The sequence below is a fragment of the Diadema setosum genome, chromosome 2, assembly GCF_964275005.1.
Source record: "Diadema setosum chromosome 2, eeDiaSeto1, whole genome shotgun sequence".
Classification (NCBI taxonomy): Eukaryota; Metazoa; Echinodermata; class Echinoidea; order Diadematoida; family Diadematidae; genus Diadema; species Diadema setosum.
In genome coordinates, this window is record NC_092686.1 from 8,397,863 (window position 1) to 8,422,456 (window position 24,594).

At 39.5% G+C, this 24,594-nt stretch overlaps 1 protein-coding gene across 1 annotated transcript in view; it reads right to left on the reverse strand.

The window, feature by feature from the left end:
- Nucleotides 1-24,594, reverse strand: part of LOC140246147 (cadherin EGF LAG seven-pass G-type receptor 2-like) — a 164,185-nt gene that overhangs the window by 76,205 nt on the left and 63,386 nt on the right. Inside the window, exon 3 of the mRNA XM_072325586.1 lies at nucleotides 20,230-20,850. Within this exon, the coding sequence (XP_072181687.1) occupies nucleotides 20,230-20,850 (621 nt within the window). The remainder of the gene's footprint in view (nucleotides 1-20,229; nucleotides 20,851-24,594) is intronic.

Consider the following 24,594-nt stretch of genomic DNA (forward strand, 5'->3'; position numbering starts at 1 on the left):
CCACATTGTCTTTTCCCCATCTTTCTTTTCATCTACTGATATTCCTTAACCATGTTTCAGGAGGGTAGGGTAGGGGGGAAGTTCACCACATAATTAACCATTCATGGGTTACATGATTGAAAAGCTCTCCCCCACTTGATTTGAAATTCAAATGCCGCCTTGCTGCAGTGCCAGGGGTGAATAACTTAGAGTTACTTTTGCTTAGAGTACCCTGAAACTCATATCTGTAGACATGTTCTGACAGTAGAAGGAATGGCATTTAAAGTGCGATCTGAATCGTGATCCAAGTCTCACTTTTCAGATCACCTTTCAAATGAAGTGAACATTCTTCCGGATAATTGTGATTAAAATATCATCTCAGTTTTTTTTTTTTTTTTTTTTTTTTTTCGAGGGTTCACATGACAACCAAATATCTCACTAACCCACATGAGTGGAATGCCTGTGACCTCAGCCTGGCCCCTAGCCTGGAGACACTAAATGTGGCACGACTGTGTGTGTCGAGTGTGATTGCACATTGCAGCACACTCAATGCAGGCCCGCGGGCCTGGACACTCAAACACATACACACATCATCATCATCATCATCATCATCATCACCATCAATGTGCAGTGTATGCACTCTCTGCTGACCTGTTTGCGCGATGTGGCTCAATTGGGTTGCTGCAGTGGGCAGTGAAAAAAGCTGATGCATTATGGGCTATAACATGTTGATGTTCAAATCACGGATCATATGGGACGTGGCGCAAACAATGCAAATTATGCAATTATTTGGGAAAAATTACAAGAGAAATAAGATTTGGATCAGGATTTTTTTTTTTTTTTTTTGACTTGCTGACTTGCCAGACATTCACACAACAAATTAGTGAGATTTGGATTGAAATCTAAACATCAATGTTTGGATCATAATCCGCATGGCACTCCCAAACTGCCGTCTGAACCCCCTCTGTATTTTTCCTTCTCTGCAAGATGCATCCATATTTTTTTTCTCCATAAAACAATAGCCACAGCCTCACATTACACAACGCTTATCTCCGTCAGGGAGAAAAAAAAAATGCCTGACAAGCTGAAAGATCAAGTACATGCAGAGTTCTGCTGGATATGAAAGGTAAACGACATCAAACACAAGTTTGTTATTCTTTTACGATGTTGTTCAGTACAGACAAGTCACTGCACATACTATTAGATATCAATATCATTACATGTATGTGCTTTACATGTGTGCCATTAACTTTCGCCAATCCATCTGCATGTGGCAAATTGATGTCACCAGGGTCTAAAGGCAAATATCGTTGGCTCATTTTTGACAGATATACATACATCAAATACAGATCAACACCCACTGACAAATTTAAGATCATTATTCCGGCAGGGATATTGGTCCAGAATACTGAGCGAAATAATGATGCACACAATAACAATGTACACTCCTAGATCAATAGCTAGGAAAAACAAATGTCAAATGAAGAGAGTTCAAATCTGCTGGGGTGCCAAAGGTCTTGCAAATGCATGGTGCAGTGTGTTTTTAAGGAGTCGATTATCAAGGCATTTCAAGAAATTGGGATCAGATGCGTGCACAGCTCATGCAACATAGGAATTTTCGGCAGTGTAATTTGACTTTGTACTTGCAGTACTGTCGCACATTTCCATGAGCAACAATCTTATCAGCTGGACTTTGTAGCCAACGGTTCTGCTGCTCACCTTATTATATCACCTAAACATTGAATACCACAATGAATTATCAGAGCTTTTTATCAAGTTTTCCTAGTATGCATGAAAATGAAGAAAGGAAATGCAAATACAGTCTTCCAAAGAATCTTTATCATTTAAATGATATATCTGGCAGATTTTTTTTCTTTGTCTTTGTCTGTTTTGCTCACCATATTCTTAGTCAAGACAGGCTTTTGTAAAACGAGGGCTGTTCCTAACATCCAAAATCAAGTACTATATATGCCTCAGACTTGTCCAACATAGCAACAGCCAATGGGTGCAAAACTGGATTCCATGTAAATGAAATACATTTGACAGAAATAGATATAAGAGCTCAATGCAAGGTGGGGGTGGGGGGTTGGGGTTTGGGAAGTGGTGGCAACTTTTCCCCTCATTTGAATATAATATATTAATCCAAAAGAAGATCTTGTGGTCCAGAATATGGCCAAAAAAAAAGAAAAAAAAGATGAGCAATACAGTCGTCAGATTCAAGCAGTATAGCTCGAATCTTGCTTCGTACAACCCACACCTGCAAGGGGTGCCCCTCTTCCTCGTTAAGAATGCTGTCAATCGACTGGGAATAAGTGGGGCCTGACACTTTCTTCACCTACTCAACACTTATGTCGGGACTACCTAGTCTCATTACGTACAGACTTTTTTTCCCCAAAATATATTTGCTGTACAACAACCAAACAATTCTGAAATTCTAGGCCACCTGAAATACATGGTCTGGATGGAGTCTGGAGGGAGTTGGGTGTTTAATTTAGAAAATTAAAGTTCTGTGACAGCAGTTGCAGGCTTATGGGAAAATATGTGTATGATTGATGGTCGTTTCATTAGCATATTTAAGGTTTATGCATGCTGCCAGAAGAACACTTATTCCCAAGGATGACTAGACATCTCACTCTAAGATATGAATGGCTTCATGTAAGCATCAGCAAATAAGAATGCCACAGGAGTAGCAAATGATAATTTCGAAAGAGGACAGGCTGATCTCACAGCTCATCAGGACTTTTTTCTCTTAAGAGGCAGAGTTATGAGGGTGATTATTCATAAATGTGAATAGATTAGTAAAGACGTAAATTTGCGTAGAAATATCAACTGGTGGGAAGCTTGCCAAAGTGGCTGCACCACGACTAGGCCCATAGCCTGACACGGAATCCTTGCCAAAGTGGCTGCACCACGACTAGGCCCATAGCCTGACAGGGAATCCTAGCATCCCATACATCATTCAGAGGATGGAAATACCACCTGTAGGTCTAACCTCAGAGATTTCTTAACATCCTTCACAACACCCCGCGCATTCGGTAATGGCAGGAGAGCCTCGGAATTGCCAGCAACAGCTTTCTCGCAAACGGTACGGCTGCGTGACTTCGATCACAGACTGCAGCAGTAATTGACATCAGTGTTTGCAATGATTGCAACAAATTTGATCACTTGCAGAATGACGACTAAGACGTTATGTTTAACAGAGACATGAAGACAGACTGGTTCATCACAAAACATTTAGAGTCATTTGGACCTTTACTTCATGGAAAATCCAAAGAGACTTTGTTTGGAAAAAAATTGATACGCTTTATTACCATCTAGTAGACAATTCTCTACAATCTACATACAAACTTGTCAAACTTCCCCCCGCCAACTCTTGAACTACTCACAATTGATCATACAATTCCCCATCCCCACCCCCAAACAAAATGGCAATGTAATGATTTCAGCACAATACATTACAATGTAAAAATGGGACTATACTTATTTATTCGCTTGGGTTATGTTTTTGTTTAGTTTTTGTTTTGTTCTGCACTTCATGGGGCAATCAGCATTCTGGAAGGGGCATCCTCCAAATGGATCTAAATGTGTGGGAGCTGAAAGTATTGGTCATAAAAAACATAGAAAAAATGACAAGCAATCTTCGAGCCACCACTCCTACATACTCCGCATTGATTTTATTGATCGGTGGAGGTCAACCGCAAGCCTCGACAGAGAATTCGTAAGAAACTCTGCGTTGTCGCGGATGAGAAGAACCTCTCCAGCACGAAAGCGTGTCTGCCAAGGTTGGTAAGATGAGGAGGCGGGGCAGCTTGTGAAAGTTGAGGAGCAAAGAGGATTTGGTCCACTGGGTTTTTTTTTTATTCTCTTCTTCTTCTGTTGTTATTATCTCAATCTGAAGGACCTGTCAAACTCTTCAAATGAAACAAATCACATGCAGGGAACTCGCAGTGTGTAGGGTGGCGGAAATGGCGTGATTTGTTGACTACCATTTCCTCACGCCTCAGTGAAGACGAGTGCACAGCTCCCCATCAATGTGCGAAGCATGACTCAAAAACATAGAAAGCCAGAGTCTGCCTCTAAAAAAAAAAAAAAAAAAAGAAGCTCGAGATAAGTTCGTACCAAGCAAATGTTGATTTGCACACTTCCAAATTCCCTTGCCCCTACATTTCCTAATTTGATAAAATATTGTGACGGTTCAGCACCACAGAACGATATAAATTGTCCCCCACATCTGCATTGCCACAAAAGAGCATACAATCATGAACTTAGATTGATGCCGTTCTAACATGAGTGGTGTGGTCTGTTCCTTAAAGAGGTGGTACAGTTTTGATTGAGATAGGGCTTCAACTTTCCAATATTTTTTTATGACAATTTCTTTTTTTAGATAATGAGAAATGTATGAAATATGAAAGAGCATATCATATATAAAAGGAATTAAAAGCTTTTAAAATGGCTGAGACAAAACAAAGTGATCCTAATAAAAGATGGGAACCATTTTTTATTAGGATCACTTTGTTTTATTTTGTTTTTGGAAATCTCAGCCATTTCAAAACCAATTTTCATCAAATAAACTTTTAATTCCTCTGGAATTGTATGCTCTTTGACATTTCATAAAGTGGTTTCTAAGCATCTCACAAAAAGTTAAAAGCTGAATCCCCATCTTAACCAATACTATACCATCCCTTTAAATGCTGTTAGACCTTGGAAGGCTTGTAATAGCATTGTCTAGCAGTCTTGTCTTCTCCTTGGTTAGAAATTTATGTTCTCTACTCATTATCTGAATGCAAAAGCAATTCATCAATGAGTGTATGTCCTCCTCCTCCTCCTCATCTAAGATTGCAGCTTGAATAAATCAAATTTAAATGACTTAAGCACCAGTGCTCCATTCTATATATTTACAACCTGACTCATATCAGAGATGGTGATATATTAACCAAAGTCACAGCACACATTGAATGCATTATTTATTGCATCACAAGATCAAGGCATTAAAAGTACTCACTTATTTTCAAGATGGTTGCACTCTGTTTTCGATATGTTTTTCTTCTATACGTAAGTCTCTTTTCCTTGCTACATTAACAATCAAACAAACAAAATCTTACCCACCAAATATCATGGCTCACATTTACACACTATTTCACACACGATATAAAATCACATTCGTATGATGACTGGTCCATATTCAGAATGGTCACTCCATGGAGCTACTAACAGTAGCTCCATGGTCACTCCTTCACCTAATTTTCTCCACCATGCGCAAGTCCCTTTACCTTCCTACATTAAAGGTCCCAATAAGAATCACAGAACACTTTTACATGCCATTCACTATATTTAAAATACTGATTGATAATGAGGACTCATCTACTTTCAAGACGCTTGTTCCTTTGTGTTTTTTCTCAGCGATATACAAGTTCCTTTTCCATTCTCTACATTGAAGGAAAAGCTTAATTTTTTTTTTAAATTACAAGCTGCGTAATTGTAATGTTTATGATACTGTTACTTGTCACTGGTGAAACTGTACATAGCTACATGTATGTTTGTTTTTATAATTATGTTTTAAAATGTAATGCATTATAATTTATCCTTTGGGCTATTATTTTGCATATTTTTTGTTTTTATGTACCATTTATCAATCAATCAAACAATCAAAACAAACATCCCTCAGAATTATGGAAATTATCTTGGAAACTTGCAGATGAGAGCATCTCTTAATTTTCAATTACTGGTTCTCCTTTCTCTCTAGGATCAGAAAGTAAAGATTGCATTCCAGTGAATGGGGACAGGTGAGCTGGAAATTATGCCAACGATGGCATTACGGTGGAAACGGGAGAGCTCCAAGTTTACACAGTGCCCTCAGTGAGGAAGGCGGCAAAGGTCAGCTAACAGCGCGACCAATTAGAATTTGATTTCTCACAGGCAGCTGATCTCTTCAGATGTACTTTTGGAGAAGGGTTCAAACTTTTTTTTTTTTTTTTTTTGGGGGGGGGGGGGGCAAGGGCAGTCACCATTCAAAACAGGGCAGTTACTAGATCTTTTAGACTCCCTCCCTGCTTTTAGTGGGATAAATACCTCCATTCCACACCATGCCCTTTTCATATTTTCATTTTCAATTCTGTTTACTTTTCCAGAACCATTCATTTGTCAACCACTATTGGGAGGGAAATATTCATGGTGGCAAATTATTAACATCTGGGGCATAAAGGCTCTGCATTCAATTTGTATAAAAAGGTTGACCTCTACAGCACTAGGATTATTTTTTTTTTACGTCCACAACAGCATTCAGGCTCTCCTTAGAATGTCTATAACTGACTCTTATTTAGTCAAGCTTCAAAACATTTGTGCCACTTTTCAAAGAAACATATTTTGTACTCCATAAGCAAGAGTCTATGCCGCTAACTCATCGAAGACAGTCTGATTTTGTTCAACAACCATCAATATCAAACTTTAGACTGAATACAGCCAAGTATAGTCCTGAACAGTTAACCTCAAATGATACGTACAGGTAACATATCAAGGTCAGGTGACACAATAATAATCATAGTAATGTTAGTGATGTATGCTTCCCAGTGTCTATAATCACAAAGTAGTTCATGAGTCTCGCTAGGCACAAGAGCTTTAAAGGGATGGTACAGTATTGGTGGAGATGAGAATTTGGCTTTTAACTTTTTGCGAGATACCAAGAAAACACTTATGAAATAGTATAGAGCATACCATTCTAAGAGGAATTCAAAGTTTATTTGATAAATATCAGGTTTGGAAAAGCTGAAACATCCAAAAACAAAGTAAAACAAAACGATCGTAATAAAATGTGGGTCCCACACTTTATTAGGATTCTCTGTTTTGGATATCCCGGCCATTTAAAAACCAATTTTCATCAAATATACGTTAAATCCCTCTTGGAATTACGTGCTCTTTCATATTTCATAAGAGGTTTCTCACTATCTCACCAAAAAATTTTAGAAACCTGAAATTAGGTCTCAACCAAAACTATACGATCCCTTTAATAAAAGATGTAAAAAGCATCCCCTTCTCATGTACATAAGTATTTAAAAGATGACTCTTCCTTCTGTCTTATGGGTAAAGGAACATTCTTGAAATGGAATGATGGGAAGAAAAGAACGACCAACAAATTCTCCAGAGAAACAATCTGTTGATCGAAACAGGTTGAAATAAACCCATCCACCACCAAAAAACAACAACATGGTACTCAAATTTCATGGAGATGGCGACGGAGCAAATCCTTAACAAGACTCATCAAAGTCTCTCTTCTGTATTAAGTTTGACAGCGTCCTCCATCAGTTTCCCCGCCCGAACCATCTGGTCGGCACGGCAATCCTGGCACTGCCATCGAAGTTTCTCCCCCCAATGAACGACCCACCACGTGCGAGGCAATCAGATTCTCATCAGGCTAATTGGAAGGTGAAAGGAAGTGACAGTGAGTTAAGCTTTTCATAGCTCAAAGGTGTGACTGCCATGTGTTAGAGCAATAAGAAACCTGAAGGCCATGGTTCTGAAGGGATTAATCTGCAGGAAGCCAATGAGGAATGACAAGATAATTGTTATGTTGGTGGTCCATGTCTTCCAAGAGCCACGCCCATGATTTTCACACCGTACTTCTGACTTCATGTCAAATTTATCATCCGGAGGATGATCCGGAGGATGCGACGGCTCAAGTATCGCTTTTGTCGATAATGCAAAAACTTTCCCTGTTTCAATGCAGATCGTCAGGACCGACACTGTTTGATGAATTGGCAAATCTCTGACAATCATTTGAGGTAATTACACAGATGATCTGATGAATTTATTATCATAAAAGTTGGGTAATCATTTATTCATGATGTCAGAGGTGCAGTATTAATGTGGTATACATCATACTTTCAGTCAAGTAAGATCAATTTCACAAGACAATGAAACATCTTAAAATTGAAGCCTTGAAGATATGCTATGAATTTATTACCCATCTTTTACATTTCAGCATTTCTATTCTGTGTTTTTACGAGAGATCTAGAATATACACTAAAAATGGCAATACCCCCGTCCTGCTCTCCCTCTCTCTCTCATCCAATGAACTTCTGCAGAATTCTGCATGGGTCATTCTGCGAACATTTCCTCCCTAATGAAATTCCAAGCACTTGGTAATGGATTTTTTTTTTTTGGGGGGGGGGGGGAGGGATGGAGGGGGAGGGGTGTCTCTAGCTCTTACTCTCCATTTCTCTCTGTCTCTTTCTCTCATTCTCATTTCTTTGGCAGTCCTTCGCCGAGTCTCTGATGACTGTTATCACACCTCGCCCAAGTAGAGTATTATTCTTGCAAACCTCTTGCAATCCCAGCACAAATATCCCTCTCTCAAATTTCAATCCGAAGAAAGGCTGATCCTCCATTCTCCCGGCACTTTCCTTCTTCTTCTATACCTGTTCCCCCCCCCCCTTTCCAATTCATGTTATTCCTGGACGAAAACAAATTCTTTACAGTAGCCCCCGGTGCAGGGCTCTGAAAAATGAATGGTCGAAATTCGCGACAGCTATTGATGCTTGCCCGTTTTCTGCGTCTCTTTCGACATTTCTGCAATTCTTTGCATGGTATGTTCTGGGTAGTAATTGCATATTGGCGGGAGGCATCAGGCAGAATGATACAGAAACTATTTATAAGTGATTGAGCATATACAGGCAATTTTTGGTGACAGATACAATGGACCCTGAAAAAATATCAAGGTCTTGAACCTCAAATATTCAGATAGATGTTCCTGACTAATCTTGAGATGCCCTTTCTTATTTTCCAGAGTAATTCACAAAATTTACAAGCTTTGCTGTTCCTGTGGATTTCTTTTGTCCACATACAGTTATACAATACAATTGAAATTGCTTACTTAGTTCATTCATAGAAATATAAAGATGAAATTACTGTGACAGTATATGTATCATTGTAATTTGTGTGATTTGAATTTTTTTTATTCATGTAAGTGTAATGTATACCTTGGATTGCTTTATATATGGAAATAAGATCATATGAATTTAATTTAATTTAATTTAATTTAATTTAATTGAAATTAATTGAATTGAAATGAATTGAACTGGATTTAACTGAATTGAATTGAACTTTAAAGAACAACATATTCATGTGAGTCTTAAGTCTTGACAACATTAAAGTCCCTGTTATATGCAAAACTAGCAAAGTTGTAAAATCAACACAAATCACTGTTCTATTCTATGCACCACAGAAATGCTTGTGTGTATTTAAATAAAACACATGGTATGCATAGTGGAACCAAAAAGCATTGCCATTGTAAGTTTGCATTTCAATTTATGCTGCATTACCATTGTGACCTTGTCCTAATTACATTTCAAATATTTAATCAACACAGTCACTTGACATCCCCTTGAAATACTGTATGCATTGTCGCTCTCTTACTCTAGTTCAAACAAGGCACAATTTGCTATTTGGCCCGCAACGAAAAAAGTCTAGGTGGCTGAGGTGTTCTTCTCACACAAGAGTGACTTCCTTTTCCTGCAAATGAATGCTAACTTGACACCTTTTTCCCCCTCAATGCAGTCAATGGGCATAAGTGAGATGAGACCTATTAGTACTTGAAAGGTATTAAGTCACATATTTCACTTTAAACCTTGGGGAACACATATAAGCTCTTTCAAATGCATTTTTCTTTTGATAGCAAATTTTTAGGTAATCTGGTATAAGATATGAAATTTCAACAACCTACAGGCAACAAAAACCTTCTAAAATCACGGTACTTTCAAAATCTGCAATTCTGAATAGACAATTATACATTAATCAAGTATGAATTAATCAAGATACTTAAGAACCATGCCTCTCAGGCATACAACGGCCTTACTTCTTCTTGTTGCTGTGACAAAGCTGTGACAAAGTCTTGCCATTGATTCAATACTTACATAAAATTTAGTGTAAATGCTGTGCTTCATTCACCAAAAGAGGAAACATTCAGCAAAGCCTCCTTTTTCACTGAAGTTTGTAAATTAGAGAATACACAGTAGCTATGGTTATCCTGGCAGATGAGGTGTATGGTTTCGTAATGAACACTCAGTTGGCATCTATTCATTATATGTTCCTGTAATACAACAGAGGTTGAGACTATGTGATTCTGCAGAGCTGCAAATCACAACAAATTGTGGCTACAAAAATATTCACAAAAGCTTTCAATGCAACTGCTACTGCGAATAAACATTTTATATTACAGAGTATCTACAGAATCTCTAACTGGTCTGCAGTTCTTCTTCTTCTTCTTCTTCTGATTAAGTCTGCCTCCTTCAATAGACTGAAGATTCTTGCAGACTGGTGCTATTTACATTATATTAATACAATTTATTTACAGATATTTACAAGCACATAGAAAATTTGACGAAAAAACTAGCCACTGTGATCAACCGTTAGACGGTTTCGAAATGATCCCACAGATGGCGCTGAAACAATTTCTGACGACACTGTGGTCACTTTTGTGATTTCCTTTAATGCTGGCTGCCATCTATCGATCGACCGTCTCCAACGCTATGTTCCCCCTTCATCCCAGTTTATCCCACCTTTTCATTAGAGTGGCTTCACATTTTGCCCACTTTTATTGTCTTTCCACAAATGTCTCATGTAGACAAAAAAACAACAACAACAACACCTTTGAATTCCACAGAGTGTTTTCCCTCTTCTACGCATTCATAAAACTCGCATGGAGCTTTGAGAGTAGCCGCTTCATTTCTTCGTTCAATTCTGTTCCAGTTCGGGACATCAGATACTGGTACTTCCGTTGCACAACTTAAAAAACATATAGTATGTCAATAAGCATGCATCAAGCTCTGAAAAAAAAACATGATCATGTGAAGAGGAATTGGTCCAAAAAGTCAGACAGGGGAGTTACGCCCTACTTCTCAACCTCAGCTCACATGTCACGTAGGGATACAAATGTGCACGTATCTGGAGGGCAGAACTGCAAGCATCACATTGCGGCTGGGGGAGGGGAGGGGGAGGGGGGAAGACAGGTTTGGGAGGAAGAAGGGAGGAGGGGGACATAGCAGAAGAAAGAGTACCTTCTGGCTTAATTTATGGATGAACTAGCTGCTTAAAGTGCTAGAGAACATTCAAGAAGATACAGCCGAAGCAAGAGGATTGGGGGGACTTTTGCAGGGTTGGGGAAAACGCACTGGAGCTCTCTACCCTACGGCGGCGCAGCACGAGAATCACACGCAAAGTGGAGGAGAAGTTTCAGACTTACAACATACCTCATTTGTCATATCACATTTGTAGAACATGTAGGGTTTCGTACAAAATTTGCAGACATGGAATTGAGTCTCCCCACTGATCGCAAACTACAAATGACACTCAATACATCAGCTAGGCTACAAACGACATCAAACCATGAGCTCCTAGAGTACATGCATCCAAGAGTACAAACATAGATACAAATGTCATTGGAGGAAAACCAAATGAATGCAGGGTTTATCATGAAAGTGAATCATTATAAGACTGAGCAAGGCTTTCCCTCATCAAATGTTCTGTAAGAAGTCAAACCAGACAGCAAATGCCCTCCTCAAATTATGCTAAAACTCAATATGAAAGCTCTTCTAAACCATGCCTTGCCATGTGGATTTCATAAATGCATATTTAAAAAAAAAAAAAAAAAAAAGTGATTCTAGTCTGTACTCAAAACTTTAAAAAATAAGAAATGTAATAAGCATAAGAAATACAGTGTAGTATTTCTAAACACGTTAACAGACGAGTTCTTTGCATGTCTGAAACCCCCCCCCCCCCCTAAAATGTGGCGACCCCTGCAGAGCTAGCTCATCACAAGCTTGATTGCCTCCAGCTGATTGCGAATGGCTTGGGAGGTGGGAGACACCAAGAATATAGTTACTTCATGCGCAACACTTTCTCATGAGTGAACTGATTATATTATGTTCATTGATTTCTACCTCCCTCATGGACAAAGAAAATTACTAATGAAAAAAAAAAAAAGGCTCACAATGCAAACAAACATTTTCCTTTTATCTTAATAGTATATAATATGTAGATAAAAAAAAAAACCAAAGTGAGCAGCAAGAACTTATAATTGTATCATTTTTCTAGATCTTACCAAAACAGAAAGAGGGATAATGTTACCAATGAGATGTAAGGCTAGATGGAATAGAGACACAGTCAAACAAACATGTGTCATTAATGTCATCATTGGCAGGATAATCTCAACATAAATACCTAAAGGGATGTTTGAATACTCTTCGTCTGTTGGTACTTTTCCTTTCTATTTTACCAATGTATGATTTCTGACAATAATGGAGTGTCAATGAAAAACAACCATTCCACATCTTTCGATTTCAAATGTGGCAGTATATGGCATTGTTCCCATGAAACCCTACGAGACACACATTCTTGGAACCGGAGGATTATAGATGCACTCAAAAAAAAAAAAATCAGACTGGGCACGACAAACATGGCGCACATGACCTGCGAGTCAATCACATCTCGCTTGGAGCTGAGCAAGCCTGGCGTGTTACAAATCACAGCCAACTGGCCAAATATCCCCACATTCTTAAAATCCCCTTTTCAACCCAGTGTTTACACCTCATGAAACGGTACTGGGAGCGGAAAAAAAAATCAAGTGAGAAAAAGTGGCAATATAATGGATTTTGAACTTATTAGAGACCCTCGCTAAACCAGCGGGTAGCCTCTGTTTCCCTTTTCTTTATCACGATGACACCCAAATAGAGTAGCTGGGGAATGACGGGGTGAGGAGGGTAGATAAGCTAGTGAAGCTGAAGAACAATTCTCAAGTGCCATTCAACAAGGGTAAAGGAAACAGAAAAAAATGGCCATGTTTTAGAGATCCATGGAAGAAAGAAAGAAAAAAAATGTGCACTTTGAGGGCATGGCGGATAAAATTACAGACAGTGGGGGCATTTTGGTGCGGACGCAAAATGGCCTCGTGTTTTCTGTGCTGTAAAAGGAAAGCAGCACACTTCTAAGGCTTTATGTGCAAACAAAATCTCACAGACTTCATGCTGAGAACAGGAACTATTTCTATTTTCTCTACACTACACTTTTTGCTCATACATACAAAAAGAAATTCTACATTCCACTGCTGGAACACACCAAGCATTGAGTAATCTATCTTTTTTTTCAAGGCTACTATAAAGAGCTCTGTGAAGTCAACTGAAGCAACTTCTGCAAAAATGTAGGTAACTACATGTACATATCTATCTATATCTCATTGAATATAACACTCAGTACACAACAATCATGCAACTTCTTCATAATGTGAGAAAATCTTTTTTTTTTTTTTTTTTTTTTGGGGGGGAACAATCTTATTCCCAATTCCCTGTCTTTCATGTAAATACATATTTAGCACAACATTCAAACATAACTACTGGCATTTCCCCTTGCTTGAGGTCTTCAAGGAAAGTTTTTCTCAGCTCAAGTACCACAGTTGCCTACATTGTTATGCAATCAATTGCAAACAGAGACACACACAAAAAAATCAGAATATAATTATATTGGACAGCTCCTCACTAAGAACTTACCAATATTTTCAGGCATCTACTACAGACCCTTGCCAGACAAAATGTGATTTGTAAGAAAATTGATATACTAAACATTTATAAATCTATTTGAAAACAAAAAACACATTCAAAGCAAGCTACTACCATGAGGAACTATAACAAAGATCAGGATGTGATCTTGGATTGAAACATTTTTCAACCAGCATTCACCATATGATTCTTTTGGAGTGCTTAGAAATTGTTTTATAAATGGGAATATTGGCAAATGAAATTTTCGATTTCTCTGAATATTGGTATGTAGCTTTCTGACTCAATATCATTAGTTCAAGCAACAACTGTTCATATTACAATCATGTAAATGGCACAAGTTTCTTTATTATTAGAATGTTGAGTTCACGATTGCCACAGAAATGTTAAAATCCCTCTCAGATTCTCCCCCAATAACTGCACTTCGGGCGGCAAAATGCGACTGATCCAAAACCGATGGAATGTCCTTCCCAGCAGGCACGGAGGCAATAATCCACGAGGGACAAACTGCCCCGACATCACGGATGATGGCTTCGAAAACTGCACAAGACATCTCTCTCTCCCGGCTAAATGACACCCCAGACCTACAAGCACTCACTCACTCACTTGCTCGCTCCCCGCCGCCCCGAACTCTGGCCCGCACTTCTGCCTGGGATCCCCTTTCCAATATTGCCGTATCTCACGCTGGGCCTGTCTCGTTCCTTCCCCGAAACATGACACAACCATGTCCCAGCACCAATGAAGACTGCCTAGCCTTCTAATCAGACTCGGCCTCTCCCCTTTACAGGGATGACCTAGTATTGGTTGAGGTGAAGATTCAGGTTTTAACATTTTGTGAGATACCTAGAAACCACTTCATGAAATGTTAAAGAGCATACAAATTCTACGAGGAATTCAAAGTTTATGTGATGAAAATTGGTTGTGAAATGGCTGAGATATCCAAAACAAAGCGTTTCTAATAAAAGGTGAGACCCACCCCTTATTAGAATTACTTTGCTTTACTTTGGTTTTTTTTTTTATATCTCAGCCATTTCAAAACTGACTGTCATCAAATAAACTTTCATTATTTCATTTAACAGGTTTCTCCTTATATCACAAAATCATCATCACAAAACGTTGGAAACCTAAAGCCCCATCTCAACAGAAACTGTACCATCCCTTTAAATATGTTTTTGCAACCATGACATGATTTTCAACCATTAACTGAGATAGAGCCATCTCTGCCATAACCTGCATTACTTTCCCCTTTACTTTCCCTGCAGTAGGCAGCTCATACTTGTGTAGAGTACAGCTTGCTCACAGATTAACCTTATCATCACCAAGGGCAAGACTGTCACATGCAATAAGGAATATTGAAACAGCTATCAAGGAAAGGTTAATTGCTCACTTCAAATTTGAGATCAAACTGCCTCCATGCTCCACAATGAGGGAAAACAGAAGAGTTATCCACATACAAGGTAAGCAAATTTCATATTTGTTGTTGTCAATGGACTACTGTAAATAAAAGCAACGGAATTGATTTGAACTACCTTCATGAATATAGGCTGTTGAGTTTTTCATGTTGAATTTCATATTAAACTATGATTTTGCATCTAATGTGAAAAATTGTATTACACAGTAATCCAAAGCCATAACGATTGCACGCTCTTTTTTCAATGTAAAATACATAGCTCCATAGGCATTGAAGGATACATAAACATTCATGGGTGAAAAAAGTCCATCCATATTTTCTTGCAAATTTTAATATGATTGAGAATGTTTGGGCAATACAGTCCACACACACCTAGCTCATATCATCAGGTGCTGATAAAAGTACTTGCTGAGAAAAAGCAATCACTTAGTTTTGTGCAAGATAGCACGTCTGTGCGTTTGCAAACCCCTTAAAGAACACATCAAACCTCTCTTCTCACTTTCACACACTCTTGCATTCCTACAACTAACATACAAGTACACACTGTACGGATGATGAGTCACTTATTCCCAACTACACGAGGATGGAGTGCAATCTACGTGTGGAACAGCGTGTGGAACAGCATGAGGTCCGACGCTCTCCAGCGCGGTTAGACGGGGTCAAAGAGGGCTCCCTGCTGGTCTTCAGGAGTGTGGGTTCACTCGAAGGGTCCGACAGCGGACTATTTGTATGTTGGCATGTAAGCCAGACACGTCCCTTTCACAAACCCTGTGTCAATCACCCCTTAAATACCTTGGCTGGACCCATAAGAAAAATAATACAAACTGTGTGTATTTTGACAATTTCCCTCCAGTCCACTGGATGGAGTTACGTATTCAAAGAGTTGTGTGTGGAGGCTGCTCAGGATTCTTTTGCCATTGGTGACTTGAAGGTGTTAAACCATAGCAAGTGACTCAGATGAGTACTTTCAGAATGTTAAAACCCTTGAAGAACAAACCACAAGTAAACCTGGCAAAATGTTCGTGGGCAGTTATAGCCTAAGACAAAACCAAATGGTCCTCAATGGTATAAATTTCTGACATAGTATGTAGTAACATACTTGGTTGTTGTTGTTAATGGAATATATTCCATTTAAAGTAAACTCTTGTATCTTAAAGTTAGTACTAATGGCTGGCTTCACATGCTTGTTCCCCCAATATCTGTATCAGTGACTGGACTTTCTTTTCACGTAAGCGTACAATTGTTGTATGGTTTCTTCTAATCTTTGCTTTCCATGTGATATATATGGGAAAAGGAAATGTAACTCAAGTGTATAAACGATAGATCTACCTCTAGGTCATTAGTAAACCTTTAATGCCAGGGCATAATTCACAACACTGTGATTTAGAAATAGTATGTCATACTCATTTGTCATTCAGATATTCTTTTCAAGTATTCTGTTCAGACACTCTACTTAGAAATAAAACTAAAACAAAAACAAAAACAAAAACAAGACCTTGTTTGTTTTCATAAAAGGTTATGCAGGGCTGTTATCATCTCTACTGGCTTTTGTGCCATGCAGTCAACTTCATCGCAGGTTCTAGGCGAAAAAACTGAACTTGGGCCTCACACAAAATCAATACGAAGATTGGCCAGCGCTGGGAAACCGTCGGCACACACACCAGACCTATAATATCCAATTGGCATATAATCCCAATCCCTGTGATATGCATACGTATCCCTCCCAATCCAATATTCTGTATGATCCAGCCACAATCAATATCTGGGGATGGGGAGGGGGGGGGGGGAGATGAAGATCTTACTTCAGTCAATATTTCCCAGGATTTGGGTTACTAATATCCATAGAATATGTGCCTCCTCATCTCTGGATTTCTTTTTTTGATTAATCCTTCAGCTATCACGGCAAATCCCTTTTCCACAGGGAAATCTTGACATGAGCTCCTCAAAACTTTTGCATTTTTGTGCAACTTTAGACACTGGCTTAAGGCCTGAACTATGTCTCAGAATTGAAAGCCATCAAGATTAACATACAGTGCAGAAACAGAAATATAATCAGAGCTGTTTACTCACTGTGAACAATTGAGGAAATCTATTAATGGGACACACTATATGCAGCTTCTTTAGTTGCCTGAATACATGGTGTATATATATATATATATATATATATATATATATATATGCACATTACATATGTTTACATTAATATACATTAAAAGCTACAAACAATATTTACATGAGTTTATGAAATGTGCCACCATTTAGCTATTTTTAGCTGTCTTTTTTAGAATATACTACTCCAAGTAATCATTGGGGGTGACAAGATGGAATATATATCTGAACATATCTAAATCATTGATATTTTGCTCTTAGCTCTTTGCATACTAAACCTGGCATTTATTTCACGATGTCTATGAAATTTTTAGAAACATGTGGTTTAATGGTTAAGGGATAACGAATGAGGAAAATTCAAAATAATGCAAATTTTACAAATGTAGATTGCTGAACACATTATGAGACCAAAAATCACTTATCATAGGTGATTCAAACTGGAGAATCATTGATTTAAAGCAAAGAGAAAAGTAAAGAGAATTGATGAATCTTTCATAACTTTTGGCACGATACAACCACCTACTGTCCTCTTTATATATTTAAACCTTTGGATGGCACTTTCAGTGCACTTTCGATCACTCTCATTGGTCTCATTGCATTTCATTCATGATTCAGCTGGCAGCCAACTACGAGAATCAGATGGATCTGGGAATGGCGGAGAAAATATTACTCGAGGAGGAGGATGCCCTCGCTTGCTGATGGCGTGACTTCCAATCCGTTTTATTCGTGTGATTTGCGATGGGCTGGGGACTTGTTTATTGCATTTGACTGCCGCAGCAAGCGATCAAATCCATTTACGAGGGCGCAGGGTGGGATGCGGGCTCTGTTCAGACTGCCTGATAATCCATCCTGGGGAATAGCGCTCTCTGATTCTGGCACATTCAATTTGAGTCTTCACATTTCAAAATGCTAAAACACATACAGACATTCTTTCCTTAGCATCTTCTTTGTTTTTTAATCCAAAAATTTACTCAATAATTTTTCAAAGAGCTGAAATAAATGGAAGAGTCCACTACAGTATGAAAATATGAGCTAGATTACGACAAATATTTTGTGGGAATGTGAAAGGAGGCAATAAAGATCAGGAATTAAAAATCTGCTTGACAGAGTGGGAGAGTGCATGGAAAGTATTGATTTTTAAGTGCACGTAGAGGCTTGCATACCACTGATATATTGGTACCCTTTAGCAGGACTACTTTTTTTTTTACAGATTCCATGTATAACCATACATTATCTTGGAAACCACTTTATTGGCACTGACATCACATGTCCTTTACTGTTCTTCAGTCAACCAATAAAAGATGATGACAAGAATTTTTAGACAGAGGTTAAAAAAAAAAAATTCTACAATTAGCCATGCTGTCAAGAAGGTACACAAGCATTTTATATAAAGATGCCAGCCTCATGCTTAACTCTCATCTATACAGGACAAAGTATTTTACCAGAGCCATCAAAATTCAGGGAAACATATGGCAAACACTGCATTATGTAGATCATGAGGAAACAAGATTCGGAGCCAGTAACTGCAGTTTTACGGTCCATTTGCTCTTGTACGGTTTCGTCGCCCTCAAAGGCTTGACAAATTACTACATCACCCATTCACAGCGGTGAATTTTGTGTCAAGCACTATTACAGGTTATTAGGACTGTTCCTCACATAATGGATCCTTACAAACCAGCGTACTGACATACTGACTATACACTCAGTGGCCTAGCATTGTACAGACATCAAATCTTCGCTGGCAAACTGCTCGATACATCTATATTGACACATCAATGATGTGGACTAGTTTGAAGTCCTCATCTACATGAGAACGCAAAAATTCTTTCACCCACATTGGGGATAATGAATTCTTCATGTTGCAGCAGATACAACCATTACAAAGTTCAAAAGGTCTCCTTTTTTTCCCCCAAACTTCACAGACTTGCGATTGTGGTGTAGAATATAATGGATCACTACCCCACCTTGTACTGCACTTTAATCGGTAATGACACTTAATCTGTGATCAGCCCATTGACACTGCACTCCCCTGATGATTAAGCACTCATTAAGCCCGAACTTGAGCATACGGAGAATGCATCACTCGCCAGCATCAATGGCAAATATTGTTACGCCAGGCACGGGCCAGAGAAATTAACATGGCAGGCGAGTTGTTCACAGTGGTTGTGGGCATTCGCATATCTGATGTGAACGTGGCTCCACAGAGCCCAGGGTTTGGGTTGGATGCGCTCTAGTGCGAGCAGTTTTCCAGCCACGAGGCACGATTTGTTAAGTGAATGGGTGCGTCACGTTTTTCCCCCAGACCTGTTGGTGATTTATTGTTGTCTTACCTAATGTACAGATGCTTGGGGGATGGGGGGGGGGGGTGAGGGGAGTGGTTGAGAAAGTGACCACTGGAGCAGGGTGACTCAAATTGATTAAAACTGAATGACCAATCAGCATTTCGTCAAGCCTACAGCAATGCACATAGGTAAGAAAGCCGAGATTCTTTCAGTAATATTCCTCTATGGAACAAACCCAAGCAACTGCTGAAAATATCTAAGAGACTGTTTGGTCAAAGACATCTGATCTGCGACTTTGTTCACACAACACGGAAAAGAACAGCATGCAAAGATGAAATGAGCCACGAACTGGTGTCATTTGAATTCCTGTCAGTCAGTGACCTTACCCTTTCGTATCACAAGCTTCCGGAACTGTCTCAAGGTGGTTGTACGTGGAATGATTTTAAATCTTGGAAATGAGTAAAATCGAGGCCAAGAAACTACAGTAGAATGATCTTCTACTGATTGTCAACAACAGCACATCATGCTAACTTTCACTGCAACAACAAAATGATTCCTTCCCGCTGACACTCATTTGTTTTTGTACCTTTGGCTAATTCCTGCTGATCATACAAACACTGGCAATTCAGTCCATTGTTTCATAAACCACTGTGAGAGTCCAAGTAGATTTGCCTAAGAGGAACAAAGCACCAGTTACATCAGCATCAAGAGGTCCTAGTTAGTAGTTAACCCCAGAAGACCAGTATTCAACAGACTGATGGTCATATCTTGTCATCTGAACATGTTCATGTTTGATATCATTGGGGGAAACCAGTATCTACTTTATCACGTGGACAAGCCGCTTGGATTTTCTAGCAGCTAAGATTTCCTGTATCCACTGGAATGACATAGATATTACAATATCCCTTACCTATGAACCCCTCCTGGCACAAGCAAGTGTATCCGGCCTCTTTCTGGACGCAAACTCCGCCATTGGCACACGGGTTGGAGTAGCAGAAGTTGATCTCCGTCATGCAGTAGTTTCCGGTAAATCCTGGAGGACAGTCGCACTTGTAGATGGTCTCTGGGTGGATGGAGCGGAAGATCACCGACGTCGTGGCGATGAACCCGCCCGGCGTCCAGAACGTGAGCGGGGCGATGCAGTGGTAGAAATCGCTGCACACCTCGTTCAGGCAGAGGTTGTCGCCGAACGGCAGCACGGTGGCGCCGAGCGCCTGCGAGAGCTGGCTTCGCTTCAGGTACACCCTCTCCTGGAGGTACTGGGAGCTGAAGAAGGAGCCGTCAGGACGCTGCGCTGCAAACGTGATGTTCAGGATCGCGGTGTCCTCGTCCTTGATGCTGAAGAGGTAAACGAGGTCCTGGTTGGCCGGGATGATGGCCGCAAGGGCCTCAATGAACTGGACCAGCTTTGGGGACAGGAACTCGTTAGACTGCATGTTCTCAACCTGGACCGTCACGCTGCTAAACAACATGTCGTGGGTCACCATGATCATCCGGAATTTGCAGGTTGCTGTCGCAGGGTTCAGACCATCTGAGAGGGAGACACAGGAACAAAATAAACATAAATAAATCTCACTGAATGAACAGGGCCAATGTAAAAATGAGCTGCAAATTTGGCAATTAAATGGCTTTAACATATTCAGCAAACCAAAACGAACAATGATGTGTGAACAATACTAGGGCTAAAATGAAGGAGAACTTTTCATTTTAACAATTACAAAAAGACAAAAGCTTTGATAAAAAGACAAAAGTTTTAATAAAAAGGCAAAATGGTGAATACTGTTGGTTTTACTCCGCCATTCATATTGCTGTGAAATTTTCAAGCTACATGTATCATTTTCGAAATTTGATTGAAGCAGGACATTACCGTCCTCAGCATTATTCCCAGCTTCACTACTAGAGTTCTGATAATGATATTCAGTTCTTAGAAACACATTAATGCCATATACATATATATATATATATATATATGTGTGTGTGTGTGTGTGTGTGTGTGTGTATACGAAAACAAAAATCATACAAAAATTTTAATGTTGAAACAACACCATTCTTTGACTACCAAAACAAGCAGACAAAAAATAATAAGAATTGACTTTGGAATTGTAAACAGAACCACAACGTTCATAAATCCAAGCAATTAGAGAACATACGGATCATTTTTGTTGAGACATGCACTGTACACACTGGATAATCTAATCTTTATTTCACACCCATTCAAATAACATTTTGAATGTCACATGGATTCTATTCCAATGAGAAACTCACACCGCCCTTCGTGTCCCCATGAATAATAGAATAGCCAGTCCCATATAGCACCAGCCTATGTATCCCCTCCAGTCAAAATGTGATTCAGCCACTACTGAATAAGTGATTCGGTGGAACTTTCGCCCGATGCAGACGTGATGGGTATGTTCACAGATCTGCGTCGGGGGAGGTAACAATTCTCTAGCCAGAACGTGGCCCAATTTGCCCCAGAAGGTGTGAATTTCACAACTCCGTGAGAGGCACTGCGAATCATGAGATTAATCACTGTGTAACACAGAGACAAAATGGCTTCCACATTGGGTGAGACTATAGCATGATAGAAAAAGCTATTGCTTGTCATCTTTTAGTGGTCATTTTTTGTATTTTCAATCAAACTTTCAATAACCAGTGGCTTGTTTTGAAAGAAAAAAGAATGTCTACAAATCAAATACTTGCAAAGGTAAACAAGATCATTGCTTATATATATAAGTACATATCTGACACATAGTCTACTGCCAACAAAATGGTGACTTAGTGTGGCCAATTAAGCTTGGAGACGACAGCTTTACATTAATGCCATGATCAAGCAACTGGTATGGCAATGTGATAATAATACGACACATCTGAGTCAGATGTTCCTGATTACATTCAAGCTCAAATCTATGCCACTTTAATGGATATATGTAAGCGCGAGGCTAAGTTCGCTCCTGGAGTGCATTCCGTGCTGTACCGAATAATGAAAGATGACAGTGCCACGATGGCCACAAGAGCAGCGGAGGTACTATCAATGGCTACAGTACGGTTCCAGCTGCTGGCGCAGAGCACTCTCAATAGGGTGCCTAATATGCATGAACATTCATGGAGCGAGTGTATTGCGCCCTCGGGCACCTCCTTCAAGCCAGGGGAGGCTAAGTTCGTACACTTAACCGCATCAGAATCGACTCTGCCATTTTGGGTTAAAGATATTTCTCTTCTTATTTTTTTTTCCCTCCTCCGTCCCCTCCCTCCCCCCCCCCCCCATAAAAAAAAAAAAAAAATGTGGGTTGTAAACACAAGCCACTAGCTAAAAAAGAGGTTATGAGAGCACTTGGGATAGGATGAGGCATTGCTAGGGAAAGTTTTAAAGGAGTACACGGCAGAAAATCCCTCTGTTGGCTTGTCTGTAGTAGTTCATAGAAATGCAAAGTCAGTGTGAATGCTGTGCTCTGCCTGCTACTGCCTCGACCACTTTTAACTCTCTATGCAACACTTGCCACGCTCAATCTTTTCCGTACAGCCCACAGGCTTGAGGGGTGATAAGACAACTATAGATAGCTATGGCGAAATGCCCTACACCCTCCCCCTACTTAGCTGTAGTCATTCAAAATAAATGCCCAGTGATGCAAAAGCTGCTACCGAGCTGTGGCGTGAACTGCATATAAAACATGTCACTCGATAAGGCATGCATAGGCATATATTCTGCTTCCATCCTAGTTCTTTCAGCAGATGAATTCCACATTGAAGGAATATATGCAAATGATGGTATGGTGTGTTGTGTTCTGTTTTGTTTCTTTTTCATTTTTCAAGCGCAGGGCATATTCTGCAATCGATTCAATATGCAGTAACATGCGATATGGGAATATCAATGATGGGATTTATGGCAGCTATAAAGTGGGTGCCGAGAAGCTGCGGCCAGTAACACAGCTGAAATGATGGCTGTCCTCGCCTCACTCAATCGTGTGCGTTGTATGATTCATGACAGGAGAATTACATCCCCTTGCGCTGCTTTTACACACAGCAGAGTACATGCACAGCATGCTGATGGAACACCCATACTACAAAATCCATCAGATAGGGCGTATTGATATTAAAGATTCCCTCTGATGGAGAAGGATGATGATGCCGCAGTGATGAAGACCGTGTGAACACTTGTGATGCTGGATGAAGAGGATGAAGATGAAGATGAAGATGATGGCGATGGCGATGGTGACGATGACAGCAAGGGTGATAATAATGACAGGAGAATGAGAGGAGGATGAAGATGATGATTATTGATGATGATGATGATGATGATGATGATGATGATGATGATGATGATGATGATGATGATGGTAAGATGATGCTGATGGTGATGAGAAGGATGAGGATGATGATGATGATGATGATGAGGAGGAGGAGGAGGAGGAGGAGGAGGAGGAGGAGGAAGAGGGGAAGGAAAACCACAAGGACTAGATGGGATTGTATTTTACTTGACGTCATATGAGAATACCCCCTGGGGAGAATGTTATCTTGAAATCAAAGTAGCAAGACAATAAATCACAGAAACTTTGCTGCACAATCAGACAAATATGGGATTTATTGCCATATGATTTTCCATGAGTCATCCACCAATAATGTCCGTAGAGAAAGCTTATGAGCTGTCTTGGAAATACGACATCACTTGCATAAGGCTTCTCATCATGCCTTCAGCACACTTAGGGATGGTAATGTTTGAATTTTCTATGAACAAACACTTTGTCCATTCCTTTTATCAAAAAAAACTAGAAGAAATGTTGCAACTGATTGACAATTTGCCCTACATCGACGTAAAATAAGCACTGAATTGATCAGAAGAACTTCATAAATTTGAAAAAGAAATGTTCCTCCAAATCTTCCATTACAGGAAAATCAGATTTAGACGAGAACATGAAATTAAAGGGTGTGTACAGTTCTGGTCGAGGTGAGGATTTAGCTTTTAACGTTATGTGAGATATTCAGAAACCACTCTATGAGATGTCAAAGAGCATGCAGTTTTAAGGGGTATCAAAAGTTTATTCGATGAAAATCGGTTTTGAAATACCTGAGATATCCAAAAACAAGGTGAAACAAAGAGATCCTAATAAAGTTGTGGCATGTCGCCTTTTATTATTAGCACTTTTTTTGATATCTCAGCCATTTGAAAACCAATTTTCATCAAATAAACATTGAATCCTTCTTAAAATTACATGCTCTTTCATATTTCATAAGACGTTTTTCACTATCTCACTTAGGAATGTTCAAAACATGAATCCCC